Source organism: Babylonia areolata, chromosome 35, assembly GCF_041734735.1.
Source record: "Babylonia areolata isolate BAREFJ2019XMU chromosome 35, ASM4173473v1, whole genome shotgun sequence".
NCBI lineage: Eukaryota > Metazoa > Mollusca > Gastropoda > Neogastropoda > Buccinidae > Babylonia > Babylonia areolata.
In genome coordinates this window covers 17,297,512-17,314,219 of record NC_134910.1, presented here as the reverse complement: position 1 = coordinate 17,314,219, position 16,708 = coordinate 17,297,512, and the positions used below count along the sequence as shown (strand labels likewise).

General features: G+C 41.4%; 1 protein-coding gene across 4 annotated transcripts in view; it reads left to right on the top strand.

The window, feature by feature from the left end:
* LOC143277921 (pyruvate kinase PKM-like) overlaps positions 1-16,708 on the top strand; it is a 114,660-nt gene that overhangs the window by 50,584 nt on the left and 47,368 nt on the right. For all 4 annotated transcript variants that reach the window (XM_076582897.1, XM_076582894.1, XM_076582896.1 and 1 more), the window contains exons 4-9: positions 896-987; positions 2,689-2,808; positions 6,106-6,292; positions 9,249-9,391; positions 11,869-11,996; positions 15,426-15,576. In XM_076582897.1, coding sequence (XP_076439012.1) covers positions 896-987; positions 2,689-2,808; positions 6,106-6,292; positions 9,249-9,391; positions 11,869-11,996; positions 15,426-15,576 — 821 coding nt within the window. The remainder of the gene's footprint in view (positions 1-895; positions 988-2,688; positions 2,809-6,105; positions 6,293-9,248; positions 9,392-11,868; positions 11,997-15,425; positions 15,577-16,708) is intronic.

Genomic DNA, 16,708 nt, shown 5'->3' with positions numbered 1-16,708 from the left:
CTTCCCCACCCCCTAAACATTCCCTAAATCTCAACCTCCATGACCTGCCCATGTCCTACACAGTCCTATCGCTCTCTCTTTTCTTTTTTCTATTTGTGCCTCTTCCTTGAGCCTTCTACATTAAGGGACTGTGAGGGCAAAACAAAAAAGAAATTGGCATGGGTTTGTGCACACACATGCACTCATGCATGGACATACTTGCACACTCATTTCCTCTCACTCTCACTCTCAAGTGTTGCAAGGAATAAATGATTATTTTTTGCTGAATGCTTAGATGTGTACTCAAGACAATTTTACTTTCATTCTGTTAGTTTTATTTGTGTGTGTATGATTATTAAGATGCTTTAGAAGATAATTTGGCACATGACAGGAAGATTTGAAGGTTGACTTAAAGGTTTAATCCATGAAACCACCACTGTGTGTAAACAGTCACTGTCAGTCATTGTTGTTGAGGACAGTGACTGTTGTCTGTTTTAGGACAGTGACTGTTGTCTATTTGCTTGAGAACAGTGACAGTTGCAGGACAGTGACTGTCATCTGTGTGTTTGAGGACAGTGACTGTTGTCTGTCTGTGACTGTTGTAGGACAGTGACTGTTGTAGGACAGTGTTGTCTGTTTGAGGACAATGTTGTCTGTCTGTTTTAGGACAGTAACTGTTGTCTATTTTAGGACAATGATTGTTGTCTGAGGACAATGACTGGAATGACTGTTGTCTATTGGGGGAATGAATGTGTATGTCTGGAGATACCTTAACTATAAACATTTACAGTTCTGTCAAGAAATTGAAGAGCTTTTTACATTTTATCTGGAGATGAGGAAACAATTTTTAACATTTATTGAAGAAATGGAAAGTTGTTTTTAGTTGTAATTGTTGCTTTGAATGTGTCTTTGACAGGCCCAGTTACTCGTGATGTACCCCAACTCCAGAAAATGATTATGGAGGGCATGAACATTGCCCGCATGAACTTCTCCCATGGAACTCATGATGTGAGTATGTTGGCGAGCAGTGAAAGATCTGACCCTCCACCACCAAATGAGCTGGAAGTCACCTTTGGTAGTTTTGCTCCAGGGCTGATAGGATGTAAATAATTTTTTGTAAGCAATTTGGAAGATTTTGATTCTGTAATGTCTGTAGAATTGGTATGAAAAAAATACACCAGAGAGAATTTTAGTGTAGAAATGCTTTTAAAACAGTTCTTGCTTAATTCCATCTCTGCCCCCTTTCCACTGTGAAAGTGTCTGATTTGTTCACATCAGGCTTTCTCAAAATAATTTTATGGAAAGGTTGCAGCTTCATTTTAAGAGAATATCTCAAATACTGTGTGTCTGAACAGAAAGCAGTTTTTGCAGTGAGACAAAGCAACAGAGAAGATGAAAAAGATGATGTGCAGGGTTACATAGTGTCTGTAATTCCAACAGTTGTTTGTGCTGTCATTATTGAAAGTTCATAGACTTGTTAATAACTGTTTTAGAAGGCAAGAAAAGTTACTTGCTCCTTGATAGTACATCAATATTGTTATGCTGATCAAATTCCAAAATTTCTCTATTGAAAACTCACCATCAGGGAAATCGCTGAACAAAATTTCACTGTTTGAAAATCACCTTTTCATGAGATCTGAGAGTGAAATTATTTTGCTGTAGATTGGAACAGCTTGAATGAAAATGAGTTTGCTAAGTGTTGGGTTAATGTAAAACAAAGAATGTGTTATTCTAATGTTAATATGTGGCTTGAATAAAAAATGTCAGAAAAGATTGTTTGCATACTTTAGAGTTTGTGTTGTTCACAGTTACGAGACATCGATAAACATCAGGCCACAACCAGCAACTTGTTACAAATGACTGTCATTAAAAACACTTGATTTTGAGATAATTAGCCAGATCTTTATTATCAGCCAAATGATCAAAACCAAATTGAACCGAACAAAACAGACAGCTATCTAAAGACAATTTATAGAAAAAAGCAGCTTTTCTTGTGCTGCCCACCTCTCTGCCTCCATGTGTGTGAGGCTCTGGTCACCACCACCCTCCATTTTGCCACTAACCACTACTCCTCCCCTATATGAATGAATAACAGTTTAAATGTATTTTCATTATTCTTTTATTGCACAGATTTCAAAAACTGTTGCACAAATGTCTCCTCTCAAAATATTACCTTTGACAAGAATGATGCAAAATGACATGTGTAATTCAAGATAGAAGTGAAGACAGGAAGGTTTGAAAGTGTTTGTGCGGGGTCCACACTGAAGGTGGAAGTTTACAGTGCATGAATTTATTCATCTGTTGTTGTAGCAATTTCAGAGGCAGTAAAGTTGTCCAAGGCTTTTTCATTCAAAATGTGAAAATGAGATCTTTGTTCAGTTTCATGTTATGTAAAAAAAAAAAAAAAAAAAGAAAAAAAAAAGAGGACAAGAAAAATTTGGCATTTTCAAATCTTTCAGATTGATTAACACAATCACCTTTTTCCCATTAAATTAATTTTTTCGGGTGTAAATAAGTGTCAGCCCTCTTTTGTGACTGAAATTGGTAATGTTGAATGTTGGGATATTTTATAGACATCAAGGAAACAGCAGTTATTTTCAGAACTACGTTTTCAGGTTGATGGAAAAAGCAAGCATTTTGTTGTTGTTGTTGTTGTTGTTTTGGTCTTTTTGATAGTTTGTTTTGAAAACAGTCTTGTTATGTTTGTAGTATCACCGTGGCACTATAGAGAATGTTCGGAAAGCTGTGAGCACCTTCTCTGAACATCGTCCCATTGCCATCGCTTTGGACACCAAAGGTCCAGAGATCCGAACAGGACTTCTAGAAGGGGTGGGTGATGTGTGTGTGGATGTGTGCATATGTGTGCAAGAATGGATGAGCTTTGATTTGTTGTCCAGACACTGCGTTACCTCGCCACACCTCATCACACCACACCACACCACACTACACCACACTACATTACACTTCACCATACACCACACCACACTTCACCATACCAAATCATACCACACCACACTACATTACACTTCACCACACCACACCACACTACTTTACGTTTCACCATGCCACATTACACCACACCACACTACATTACACTTCACCACACCACACTACTTTACATTTCACCATACCACATCACCTCACATTACACCACACCACACGACATTACACTTTACCACATCACACCACACTACTTTACATTTCACCACACCACATCACCTCACATTACACCACACCACACATTACACTTCACCACACTTTACACTTCACCACACCACACCACACCACACCACATTATTTATCACCATACAACACCACACCACACTACATTATACATCACCACACCACACCAGACTACATTATACATCACCATACAACATCATATCACATCACACCACACCACACATTACACTTCACCATACCACACTGCACCACACTACACTACACCACACCACACCACACCACGCTTCACCATACCACATCACACCACACTACACCACACCACAATACACCACACCATACCACACTACACCACACTACATTACACTTCACCATATCACACCACACCACACTACATTACACTTCACCATATCACATCACATCACACCACATCACACCACACTACATTACACTTCACCATACCACATCACACCAAACTACATTATACTTCACCATACATCACACCACACTACATTACACTCGCCACACCACATTACGCCACATCACACTGCATTACACTTCACCACACCACACCACACCACATTACACTTCACCACACCACATCACACTACATCACACCACATCGCACTACATTATACTTCACCATACCACATCACACCATACTGCATTACATTTCACCACATCACATCACACCACACTACATTACACTTCACCACACCACACCACATTACACTTTTCCAATTCACATCACACCACACTGCATTACACTTCACCACACCACACCACATTACACTTTTCCAATTCACATCACACCACACTGCATTACACTTCACCACACCACACCACATTACACTTTTCCAATTCACATCACACCACACTGCATTACACTTCACCACACCACACCACATTACACTTTTCCAATTCACATCACACCACACTGCATTACACTTCACCACACCACACCACATTACACTTTTCCAATTCACATCACACCACACTGCATTACACTTCACCACACCATACCACATTACACTTTTCCAATTCACATCACACCACACTGCATTACACTTCACCACACCACACCACATTACACTTTTCCAATTCACATCACACCACACTGCATTACACTTCACCACACCACACCACATTACACTTTTCCAATTCACATCACACCACACTGCATTACACTTCACCACACCACATCACACTACATCACACCACATCGCACTACATTATACTTCACCATACCACATCACACCATACTGCATTACATTTCACCACATCACACCACACTACATTACACTTCACCACACCACACTACATTACACTTTTTCCAATTCACATCACACCGCACTGCATTACACTTCACCATACCACATCACACCACACTACATTACACTTTTCCAATTCACATCACACCACACTGCATTACACTTCACCACACCACACCACACCACACCACACCACACCACACCACACCACACCAAATTACACTTCACCACACCACACCACACCACACCACACCACACCAAATTACACTTCACCATACCACATCACACCAAGACATAACACTTCACCATACCACATCACACCACATTACATTAAATGTCACCATACCACATCACACCATCCACACTACATTTACACAACACCACACATCTTGCCACGCCTCATCACATTACAGCACACCACATTATAACACACTGTACTATACTTTGAATTATATCACACATTGTGTAATGGTAGCTCAGTGGTAATGTTCCTGACTATGAATTGAACGCCCATGGGTTAGAGTCCTGCACTGAACCAAGATTTTTTATTCTCCTCTCCTCTAGACTTTGAATGGTGATCTGCGTATTTTGTTATGGATGAGACCGTGAACATTTGCAGCATGCACTTAGCACACGTAAGGAAACCTACAGCAGCAATAGTGTTATTGCTGGCAAAATTTCGTTGGAAAATACATTTTGGTAGTATAACATACACACTTGCCAAAAAAAAAAAGAAAAAAAAAAAGGAAAGGGTAGTACAAAGAGAAATTTAGTGTGGGTGGAGTGCAATAAAATGCAATAGAATACAAAAATGCCACACACCAAACAGCACCCTACTACACCACACAACATCAACTCCATCACACCACCCTGCACCCATTTCATGCCACACAATACACCCAAAGTACCTGCTTCATTACACCACTCTCCACACCATACCATAAAGCAGAAAAGTAAAATGCTTATCTTCAGTCATTTGCACATCAGGCTGCCTATCTGGTTAGAGCTGGCTGAGAACTGCCTTTTGGTGCTCATCATTCATTTGCTGTGTTACTCAGTCAGGCTTCAGTTATTATGCGCGTGCACATACACACACACACACACACATTCGAGTGGATTTTAAATGAAATTTTGCCAGGGACAACTCTCTTGTTGTGGTGGGTTCTTTTATATGCATTATGTATGATAGTCGTGTTCGACAATGACCATCAGAACAATAGATGGGCTAGAATTTGATTCTAGTGGAGTGTGTCTTGCCCAAGTTACATCCCCACTCTCTCAGCCAAGAGGGTTTAGGACAGATGGCGTTGGGGGTGGTTCCCATAAGCCAATTAGCTCCCAAGGCTGCCAGTGCAATTTTGCCTCCTAGTTTGAGAATCATATTCCTTCACAAAGACGCATTAAGTGCATGCTTTACACAGGACCTCAGTTTATCATCTCATCCGAATAACTAGTGTCCAGACCACCACTCAAGGTCTAGTGAAGGGGAGAAAATACTAGCAGGTGTGGGATTATATCCTGTACCCTCAGATTGTTTCACTTCCTAGCTGGAAGTGATACCACCAGGCCACCACTCAATAAAAAACCCAGTAGAAGGCAGAGCAGTAAAGTACAGCATGGAGCCAGTGACACTGACACTAACTGACACTAACTTCCCACTGTGTGCTGTGGACAGGGGGCCTCAGCAGAGGTGACCTTGGTGACGGGCAAGATGATCAAGATCACCACAGATGATGCCTTCATGGAGAAGTGCTCTGCGGAGGTGTTGTGGGTGGACTACAAGAATATCACCAAGGTCATGGAGGTTGGCAAACGCATCTTCATCGATGACGGCCTCATCTCTGTCATCGTCAAGGAGAAAGGTTGGTGGACAAGAGACAAGTTGTGGAAGGTGGAAGTTTGTCTGAGGGGGAAAATGTGTAGAAATAGAGATAAAGCAAAAGATGGAAAAGTCTTTTGAGTTGTAAGTGTACAGAAACTGCTTGACAGTTAGCTCTTATAAATTATGATGTCTTTCTTTGCCTTTAGATTCCAGGAAGAAAATGTCTAAAAAGAAAACAAAAGATTATTCAAATATACAGAAACTAAAGTCATTGTTTTGGGGCCTTTTAATGACATGTCTTTATAAGACAACAAACACTTAGGAAAAAAGAAGAAATGAAATAAGAATAAAAATTAAAGGACAAACATTTCATGATTTAGACAGTGACCGTAACAACAACAAAAAAAGAAGAAAAAAGATCATTGTTAAAACAGGTGCGTGCATGCACACACACATTTTCTCTCTCTCTCTCTCTCTCTCTCTCTCTCTCTCTCTCCCCCCCCCCCCCCCCCAAGGGGGCCGTGCCCCTGTACCCTGTCAGTTAGGGATACTTTTCACTGCAGTTCTTTTTTCAAAGGTGTTGAGTTTATGGGGACTTTGCCTCCTTGCCCCCGCCACAGCCATCATCTCATGCAGTCTTTTTCAGCGCGCCAAGTGCGTGCTGCACACGGGACCTCAGATTATCATCTCATCTGAATGACTAAGCATTCAGTCTGATTTTCCAGTCAAACTTGGGAGAAAGGGGGAGAGTGGGATTCGAACCCACACCCTCACAGACTTTCTGCATTGGCAGCTGAGCGTCTTAAACCATTCTGTCACATTTCTCCAATAATTTTCCCTTATGTAGGTAGATGTGCTGAAGAAACCAAACTTCTCATGTTGCCCTGCATTAAATGGCCTTGAACACCAGTTATTTCCACAAAAATGTTATAGACACGCAACTTGATTTCAGCTTGCCATGCTTATGGCATCACTTGTACTTACAAAAAAAAAAAAGCATTTAGATTTTGCTGTGTATTATGTAGTTATTTATTATAAGTTGTACATTATTCAGTTTGAAGTTTATCATTTGTAGTCATCATTAGCTATTAGTATATGTGACGCAGCACCCGAAAACCTGCCAAAACTTTTCAGAATTTTTTATTTACAACAATAATGTACTTTCTGTTGTAAGTTTAAAAATCACAAATTAACATACAAAAATCAGAATTGATCAACATAGTTTTTTTTCTGTAATTGTTTCAAAGTTGGTGTGCCCAAAAAGAACAAAATAGAAATCAGCTGGTGAAAAACAACATATATTTGCCTGCTTGTAACTTCAGAACAAGAATTATGTTGAACATGTATTGGTGTCATAAGATTCAGAACTAAGTAAACCATAAATCTCTATATGAAAAAAGCACTGGAAATGTCATATTTTCTCTCTGTACTCAAATGAAGTCAGGAATGGTAAGTGGAGGAGTGACGCCATGCCAAGAGAGACAGTCAACATTTTTTTTAATGAGAGACAAAGGCTCCATTTTTATTTAAAAAAAATATACTTCATGTCCATAATGCTTATGAATCTTCTGAACTTTTGGCTTTAGATCCCAGATCAAAATAACGTTTACTAACTGTAGTTATGAAGTGTATTGCCACATCATTGGCTGACGTAATTTCAGGAAAGCCTGAACATTGCAACTTGATTCAAAGCGCACTTGTGATAAGAATCTCTAGATTTATCAAAACAAAATGCTTCACTCAAAGATCAGAGTTTGTTTGATCAAAACACAGAATAAGTTAGAAACCGGCCTTTCATTATCCAGGCAGATGAAGTCAATGTGGCAGTATTTTTGCTTCCCAAATTTCAAGTCAGATACGCGTACTGGCAGTGGTTGCAACAGCCAAATTTTAATTGGAAGTGTGGCTAAATTCGAAGATTCAATATGAATAACGGCAACAAGTGCAGTATTTTTTTTTTTTCATGGTTTTGACAGGAACGCACCTGAAAACTGTTTGTTGAGTCCCCAACTATTTTTGTTTTTTTATCAGTGAACTTGCTGTAGAGGTGACACAAAGGGAAGACATAGCATGACATTGATTTCAGGTGCTGTCAAAGGAGTGAATGGTGATGGTGTGTGTGTGTGTGCGTGTGCATGTGTGTGTGTGTGTCCAGAAGGCAGTAGGAGTGAAAGTTATTGGTGTGTGTGTGTGTGTGTGTGTGTGTGTGTGTGTGTGTGTCCAGAAGGTAGTAGGTGTGAAAGTTGATGGTGTGTGTGTGTGTGTGTGTCCAGAAGACAGTAGGAGTGAAAGTTGATGGTGTGTGTGTGTGTGTGTGTGTCCAGAAGACCGTAGGAGTGAAGGGTGATGATGATGATGATGATGTGTGTGTGTGTGTGTGTGTGTCCAGAAGGCAGTAGGAGTGAAAGTTGATGTGTGTGTGTGTGTGTGTGTGTGTGTGTGTGTGTGTGTGTCCAGAAGACCGTAGGAGTGAAGGGTGATGATGATGATGATGATGATGATGATGTGTGTGTGTATGTGTGTGTGTGTGTGTGTGTGTGTGTGTGTGTGTGTGTGTGTGTCCAGAAGACCGTAGGAGTGAAGGGTGATGATGATGATGATGATGATGTGTGTGTGTGTGTGTGTGTGTGTGTGTGTGTCCAGAAGGCAGTAGGAGTGAAAGTTGATATGTGTGTGTGTGTGTGTGTGTGTGTGTGTGTCCAGAAGGCAGTAGGAGTGAAGGGTGATGGTGTGTGTGTGTGTGTGTGTGTGTGTGTGTGTGTGTGTCCAGAAGGCAGTGGGAGTGAAGGGTGATGGTGTGTGTGTGTGTGTGTCCAGAAGGCAGTAGGAGTGAAGGGTGATGGTGTGTGTGTGTGTGTGTGTGTGTGTGTGTGTGTGTGTGTGTGTGTGTGTGTGTGTGTGTGTGTCCAGAAGGCAGTGGGAGTGAAGGGTGATGGTGTGTGTGCGTGTCCAGAAGGCTACTGTAGGAGTGAAGGGTGATGGTGTCTGTCTGCCAGGGGATGACTTCCTGATGTGTCATGTGGAGAACGGAGGAGACCTGGGCAGCAAGAAGGGCTGTAACCTGCCCGGCATCCCTGTAGATCTGCCTGCCGTGTCTGAGAAAGACAAATCTGACCTCCTCTTTGGTGTGGAGATGGAGGTAGGTGTGGGTGTCACAGAAACAGAGATCCATCCTTTTGGGGCTTGAAGAGGGTGGGAGTGGGGGAGTCACAGAAACAGAGATCCATCCTTTTGGGGGTTGGAGGGGGTGGGGGTGTGGGTGTCACAGAAACAGAGATCCATCCTTTTGGGGCTTGAAGAGGGTGGGGGTGTGGGTGTCACAGAAACAGAGATCCATCCTTTTGGGGGTTGGAGGGGGTGGGGGTGTGGGTGTCATGGAAACAGATCAATCCTTTTGGGGCTTGAAGAGGGTGGGGGTGTGGGTGTCACGGAAACAGAGATCAATCCTTTTGGGGGTTGAAGAGGGTGGTGTCACGGAAACAGAGATCCATCCTTTTGGGGCTTGAAGTGGGCGGGGGTGGGGGAGTCACGGAAACAGAGATCCATCCTTTTGGGGCTTGAAGTGGGCGGGGGTGTGGGTGTCACGGAAACCGAGATCCATCCTTTTGGGGCTTGAAGAGGGTGGGGGTGGGGGAGTCACAGAAACAGAGATCCATCCTTTTGGGGGTTGAAGAGGGTGGGGGTGTGGGTGTCACAGAAACAGAGATCCATCCTTTTGGGGGTTGAAGAGGGTGGGGGTGTGGGTGTCACAGAAACAGAGATCCATCCTTTTGGGGCTTGAAGAGGGTGGGGGTGGGGGAGTCACAGAAACAGAGGTCCATCCTTTTGGGGCTTGAAGAGGGTGGGGGTGGGGGAGTCACAGAAACAGAGGTCCATCCTTTTGGGGCTTGAAGAGGGTGGGGGTGTGGGTGTCACAGAAACAGAGATCCATCATGAAAGGTTTGTTTATTTTCATTTGGGAGAGAGGGTCTGTGTGCTGGAGGAGGTGGGAGGGATGGGGATGTCACAACTTTCAGCACAACTGTATGCTGCTCTGGCAGCTGAGTTCAGCAGCCATGTTGAGCATTTTGAAAATGTTTGGGTTTTTTTTAAAAAAAAGGAAAAGAAAAAAAAAAAGATTTGTGGGTTTATTTTATTTCATTATTAGATTGTTATCGATTTCACTACTACAGTCGACCCTCAGTGTAATATGCCTTTTATGGGAAAATATAAAGTCTGGATATGTCCTTATAACTATGACCATGTCATTTAAAGTTAAACACTGATTCTTGGAACCGAATAGGTTATTATATTTTATGGACCACAAGGCGATATATTTCTCTTCATCTTGATGATGATGATGATATGGATACTTACGCAGCGCCTGTCCTTGGTCAGAGACCAAGCTCAAAGCGCTTTACAAACATGGGGTTGTTTGCTCAGCAGGCTGCTTTCCACAAAGAGCTGCCTTTGGGTGCTTATTCCTTTAGTTGAGTCATTCAGACAAGTTTCAGACATGCACACACACACACACACACACACACACACACACACACACACACACACACACACACACACACACACACACACTTATACAGACATGAAATTTATTATGTGCATGACCGTTTGCTTGATTTTTACCCTGCCATGTAGGCAGCCATACTCTTTTTTCAGGAGTGTGCATGCTGGGTATTTTCTTGTTTCCACAATCCACCGAAAGATGTTATGGATTACAGGATCTTAAACATGTTTATTATATCTTCTGTATGCATATATACGCATGAAGGGGGTTCAGGCACTAGCAGGTCTGCACATACATTAACCTGGGAGATCAGAAAAATCTCCAACCTTAACCCAAAATGTGTGGCAAATTGGGGATCAAACTCAGGAAAAAGGCGAGAATCTAGTGCTTTTACTGTATGGCTTCGGTACATGCAGCTTGATCCATGCAGCTTCCTTCCTTTTTGCCAGGGACCCCTGTTGCCGCTATGGGTTCTTTTGCCGGCTGCATGGTATGTAAAAAACCATGTCTGTTACGGGTGTTAAAGTTGTTGATCATGTGTTTTGGGAAAAGATCTCAACAAAAACAAAAATGGGGGCTTCAGTTAAAAAAAATTTTCTTGGGTGTACATATGTGTCAGCAAATGGAAAGTTGTAATTTGAACAATGTGTGCAAGTGCACAAGTCCATAACTGGCTGCTGAAGAGCCAAAGTTAAAGAGAAAGAGTGGTCAACTAAAAAGATGGCCATCTGTCATAAGCGAATCTGTGAGACTGATGAAGAAGGTGGAGAACGAACCTCACTACAAAGAAAAAAGAAAAAAAAAAGGCAAAATAAAGTCAATGCTGTCAGATCTTCAGGAAAGAACACAATAAAGGTGGTCATATTTACAAACATGACAGAAATGAGAAATTCCAGCTTGTGCATTCTCAGCAGTTGCAAATTCCCTATCAGCCATGGTGGCTGTAATGATTGTTGTTATCACATTGAATCAAAAAAGAATATTGTGTGTTCCTGAAATTTTTCAGTTCCGGACTTTTTACATCATATGTTCCTGATGGTAAGATTTTGAGGTAGGCATATAACGTCAGGTGATGCGTTGTCATGGTGATGGCATGTGTGAGGGTGGTGTTGCAGGTGGACATGGTGTTCGCCTCCTTCATTCGCAGCGCGGCGGGCGTGAAGGAGATCCGCAAGATCCTGGGGGAGAAGGGCAAGAACATCAGGATCATCGCCAAGATTGAGAACCACCAGGGCATCAAAAAGTGTGTCTCACCTGTCTCTCCTGTTCACTTCTGTTGCAGGAATGTATCAGATTGCTTTGCATTGTATCGTATAAGGATAGGTTAAGGTTAAAGGTCCCAAAGCCTTTTACAGCTGTTGGGTCAGTGAATTTGTATCTATTATGTGCAGGTCTGGGCATAGAAAGGTGGGTCCCAGTCCTTTCCATCTGCCATTTAAACTTCCCCATCCAATGTCAGGTACCCATTCACACCTGGGTTGAGTAAGGAAACTTCACCTTTAGACAGGCACGCAAGCCATTCTCAGACAGTGGGTGATTCACTTCCCTGCCACTGTCATGAAAGCCGTTCCAAAACGATGACTAAAAGTCTCCATCTTGTGAAAGCTTTTTTGTAATTATTGCATTGGTAGCTTTAGCTTTGCCAAGGTTCCTAGGAATGTGTTTTTTCAAATGATTTTATTGGCTGACTGGAGCATGTCCACAACTCATATATTATGTGGGCAAGCAAAATGGTGATGTCTTGTCAAAGGCGAGTGTCAGGAAAAGTAAACTGCATGACAGGAATTAGCCACTGCTTAATGAAATTTAGAATGAATGCTTAGAAATGCCAACTGTTACAATATCACTGTATTTTGTTACACTCGATCGCAGTTTGTTGCGACGTTACGCCAACATCAAAATTGTTCCAGCAAGTTTTATTTTCGACTACACAGAATGGTCACATTCTTTCCTGTCGTAACATTACCCAGATGCTTTAGACCTATTGATCACGAGGTCAGGGCAGTCACTACTAACTTTGGTCTCATGTGATGATGCTCAGCTAATTGCATGTGTGTTATATATTGGACCAATCAGCTTAATCGTTTGCCCGAACAAGAGAGAATGTGGTTGAATCAAGTTGTGTCTCAGTCATTGTCTGTGTCTATGGACGTGCTATGGAGTGCAAGAAAGGAACAAGCGGCTCGAAACAGAGAAGTCAGGCGAACAAAGACCAGGGAAGTGACACAATGCTACAGATGTGTCAGCTGTAAAGAAGAGGTGGTGGGAACAGAAGTTATGCTAAATGTCAGTGTTCCTATCAGATTCAAAATGTTCCCACCAAATTTCCTGATTGTTCCTACAAACACTTGACAGGAGTTGGCATCTCTGAATGCTTGAAGAAGATGTTGGTAAACTGTACTCTGACATACTTGGGAAGAGGAGGATGAGGAATATCAGTCAACTCTTCACCCAAAGAGCGGAACAGAGTTGGACTTTCCTAGCAGACAGCATTGAATGATTGGAGAACAAAACACACTGTGTGACAGACAGGCTCACCAGAGGTAGTAAAGGGTGGGGGAGGTACCAGATTTCAATATGAAGACTGAAGCAAGACATGAGGTCAAGTGGGAAGGGAGGGGCAGTGGGTGGGCTGATAATTTTGATCCAGATGATTCTTTGGTGGAGAGAGAGAGAGTGTGTGTGTGATGTTTATATTTGAAAAAAAAAGCTTGTGGATCACATATTCGTTAAACATTTTTTCTCTATTGTCCGTTCATTCTCCTTTAATCGGTTCAGTGCCAGAGAATTTTGTAGAAAAGTGCTCTCCCCTTGCCAGGGAATTTTGAGGATTCAGTGGTAATAAATCACAACAAATTCCAGCACAAAAGCTATGGGCGATACAGAAAGAAAGTAAACGTTTTTGTGAAGGAAAATGAGTGTAGATTCTGCTTCTGGGCTTTTTTCCCCCCCAATCTGGTTGATTGCAGGTAACTGTTCAGGCATGTAAAGTCAAGATCATAATTTTTGTGCAACAAAAAAGTGTATTTCCACCTCTACATAATGACATCCATAAAGAAAAGAAACTAAATATAACTAGAAATAACAAGCCAATTGTCAGATTATATACCTGTTGAAGAAATTAAAACAGGCTATAACGTTTTGAAAACAGATCACAGCTCTTGCAGACATGTAAGTAAATCACTGTCCCAGTAATGACAAAAGTGAGTAAAGTCAACGTAAAAGGTCAGTCACAGTCCCAGAAACTGAACTGGCAAGCTTTTTGACAGCAAAGAGCGTTTGCAAGTGAGAGAGTGAAGTTCTTTGATGATATTCACTCCTTTCATGTTGCACGTGGGCCGTATCGAATTGTCTGCTGTGCATCCAGTTTGCCACCTCTTCAAACAAGTCATCCCTCTGATTCAGCGAAAATAAAGTGTTAAAAACAAAAAAAAACATATTTCACGGCCAGTGCAGGTTCAGCACTGCGTTATGTGAAAATCGTGGGGCATTGGCAGTTGTCAGTTGCCTTCTGTATGCTTTGAAATGTGAGTTCACTCTTCCCAAAAGCCACGCCCCCTTCATGACCTCTGACTGGCATTCGACCTATCATCTTACATCACTCCTCTCCCTCTCCTTCCCTTCTTCCAACACTGGCTGCACGTATTCTGTCAGTCATAGCCAGTAGTTCAAAAACACTGTCTGATTGGATGGACGGTCTGAATTACCATAAAATGGGCAGTCAGTTTCATAACTGTCGTTGTCAATCACCTTCATTTTCAAACCAATCATCAGACAAGAGAAATCCTTTTCTGTCGCGAAAGCTGTCCATAATCACAAGCAGAGCTTTCAGAATTGTGTAAATCTGGTGACTTTGACTATTTGCTTTACTGGACACAGTTTTCAGTGCATTTGTTTGCACATGGTGCAACCCCCTTTTCCACACGTGTATCACATAGTCAGTTAGCAGATCATTATCAAGTAGAAAGAGGTCTTTTACCTGATGTAAATTCATTTAAATAGTATATTTATAATCCAGACACATCAAACTGTTCAGAGTCTGTTTATGTGAATTGAACTCCAATGAAGGAAAAATCGGAACATATGCAGGACGTCAGTGGACGTCTTATAGGCACTATGGCAATACTTTTTGTAGGACATCAGCTGACATCTTATAGGCACTCTGCTGGTTAAAAGATATATACTTTTACCTGTGTGAATTGAAAAATTGATCTAAAATTTTTTTCAAGGACATACCTGTTTTTTGTTAAAATTCCTGGGCAAATAAGATTCAGTTATTTGCTAAATCCCTTGGCACGCTAAAGGTTAAAATGCCTTTTCCAAGGACACAGCACTACTTTGAAAAGGGGCCTTGAACCCTGATCACAGTATCTTATGTAAAACTTAAAAGAATTATCATAGTCTGTTTCTTTGTTTGTTCAGTCTGGTTTTTTATTCCCCATAATTTTAAGCTTGTGCAAGTCTGTATGCTGTGAAAGTGTATCAGCTGCACAGCAGGTTTTTTTTAAAAATTTATTTTTAATCAATACGATTCCTTTACAGTGTATGTTGGTGAAAGTTTGTGTGCCATTATGTTTTATTGACAGTATTTCATTATAAAAGGATTCAGGCAGGAGGGTTGTGGTGTAACGTCAACAGCAACACGTTTCTGTTTCACTTCACAATGTTTCAGCTTTGATGAAATCTTGGAGGAGGTAGATGGAGTGATGGTGGCGCGAGGTGACATGGGAATCGAGATCCCCCCTGAGAAAGTGTTCCTAGCCCAGAAGATGATGATCGGCAAATGCAACAGGGCCGGCAAACCTGTCATCTGTGCCACACAGGTAGGGTCCTCACTGACAGGGTTTGCTCTCTGTTAAAAGTTGGCACACTTTTCAGGCACCCTCATGGGAGAACAAACTGCCAGAAAAATTGTTACAATCTGTCTCTGAATTCTTTTAAGTCTGCTTTGAAAACACATCTGTTCCAATAGCAGTTATTTTCCAGTGCTGGTGTTTTGATCGGTATTTCTGGAAAAAACTATATAAATGTACATTATCATTATTATTATTATTATTATTATATTGTGCAAAAAGAATGACAGTGTCTTCTCTGGCAAAGCTGAGAAAAGGAAAAGCATTTTGCATCATGTACTGCATTGTGTTGAACTCTTTGCAATGCTATGGCCAGTATATCATTGTCAGACTTGCCTTGAACTACAATTTTTTGTAGTTTCTATCATTCAAGCTTCCAGACTACCATGCTGCAAGACTATGTGTGAGTGAAAATAAAATGACTTAATTGTTCATTTGTGTGTGTGTGTGCATGTGTGTGTGTGTGTTATTACATAATATGTGTGTGAGAGAGACAGAGAGAGTGTGTGTGTGTGAGTTTGTATGTGTGTGGGTCTGAACTGCTATTAATGTGCCCACATTTTAAGTCTGAATTTGTAGATTCTCAGTAAAACGATTCAGACAAAATGTTTCAGCTCTTTCCATTTGTTCATAGTTTCATGTTGAGCTTTGTGCACTCATTTTTGTAAATGCTTTTCATGTATGTCTCACTGACATTAGATTAAAGTCTATCATGCAAAAATAAACACTAACTCGCACTGCTTTTACATACAAAAAGAATTAAGAGCACTCAGTCTCTTTTTTCTCATCTGTCTGTTTCTCCCTCTCGCACAAACAGATAATACACATGCATGCATGCACATATGGTCCACAATGGCTTTTATGCTTCTAACAAAGAAACCCTTGGATTTGACTGGAAAAGCCCTTGAGAAGTCCTCAGAAAGTCCTTGAGAAGTCCGTCAAAAGTCCTTGTGAAGACCTTGAGTCCTTGTGAAGACCATCAAAAGTCCTTGAGAAGTCCATCAAAAGTCCTTGTGAAGACCATCAAAAGTCTTCCAAAAGTCCCAGAGAAGACAGGAGACCTTGAAAAGTCCTCAAAAAGCCCTTGGGAAGACCTTGAAAA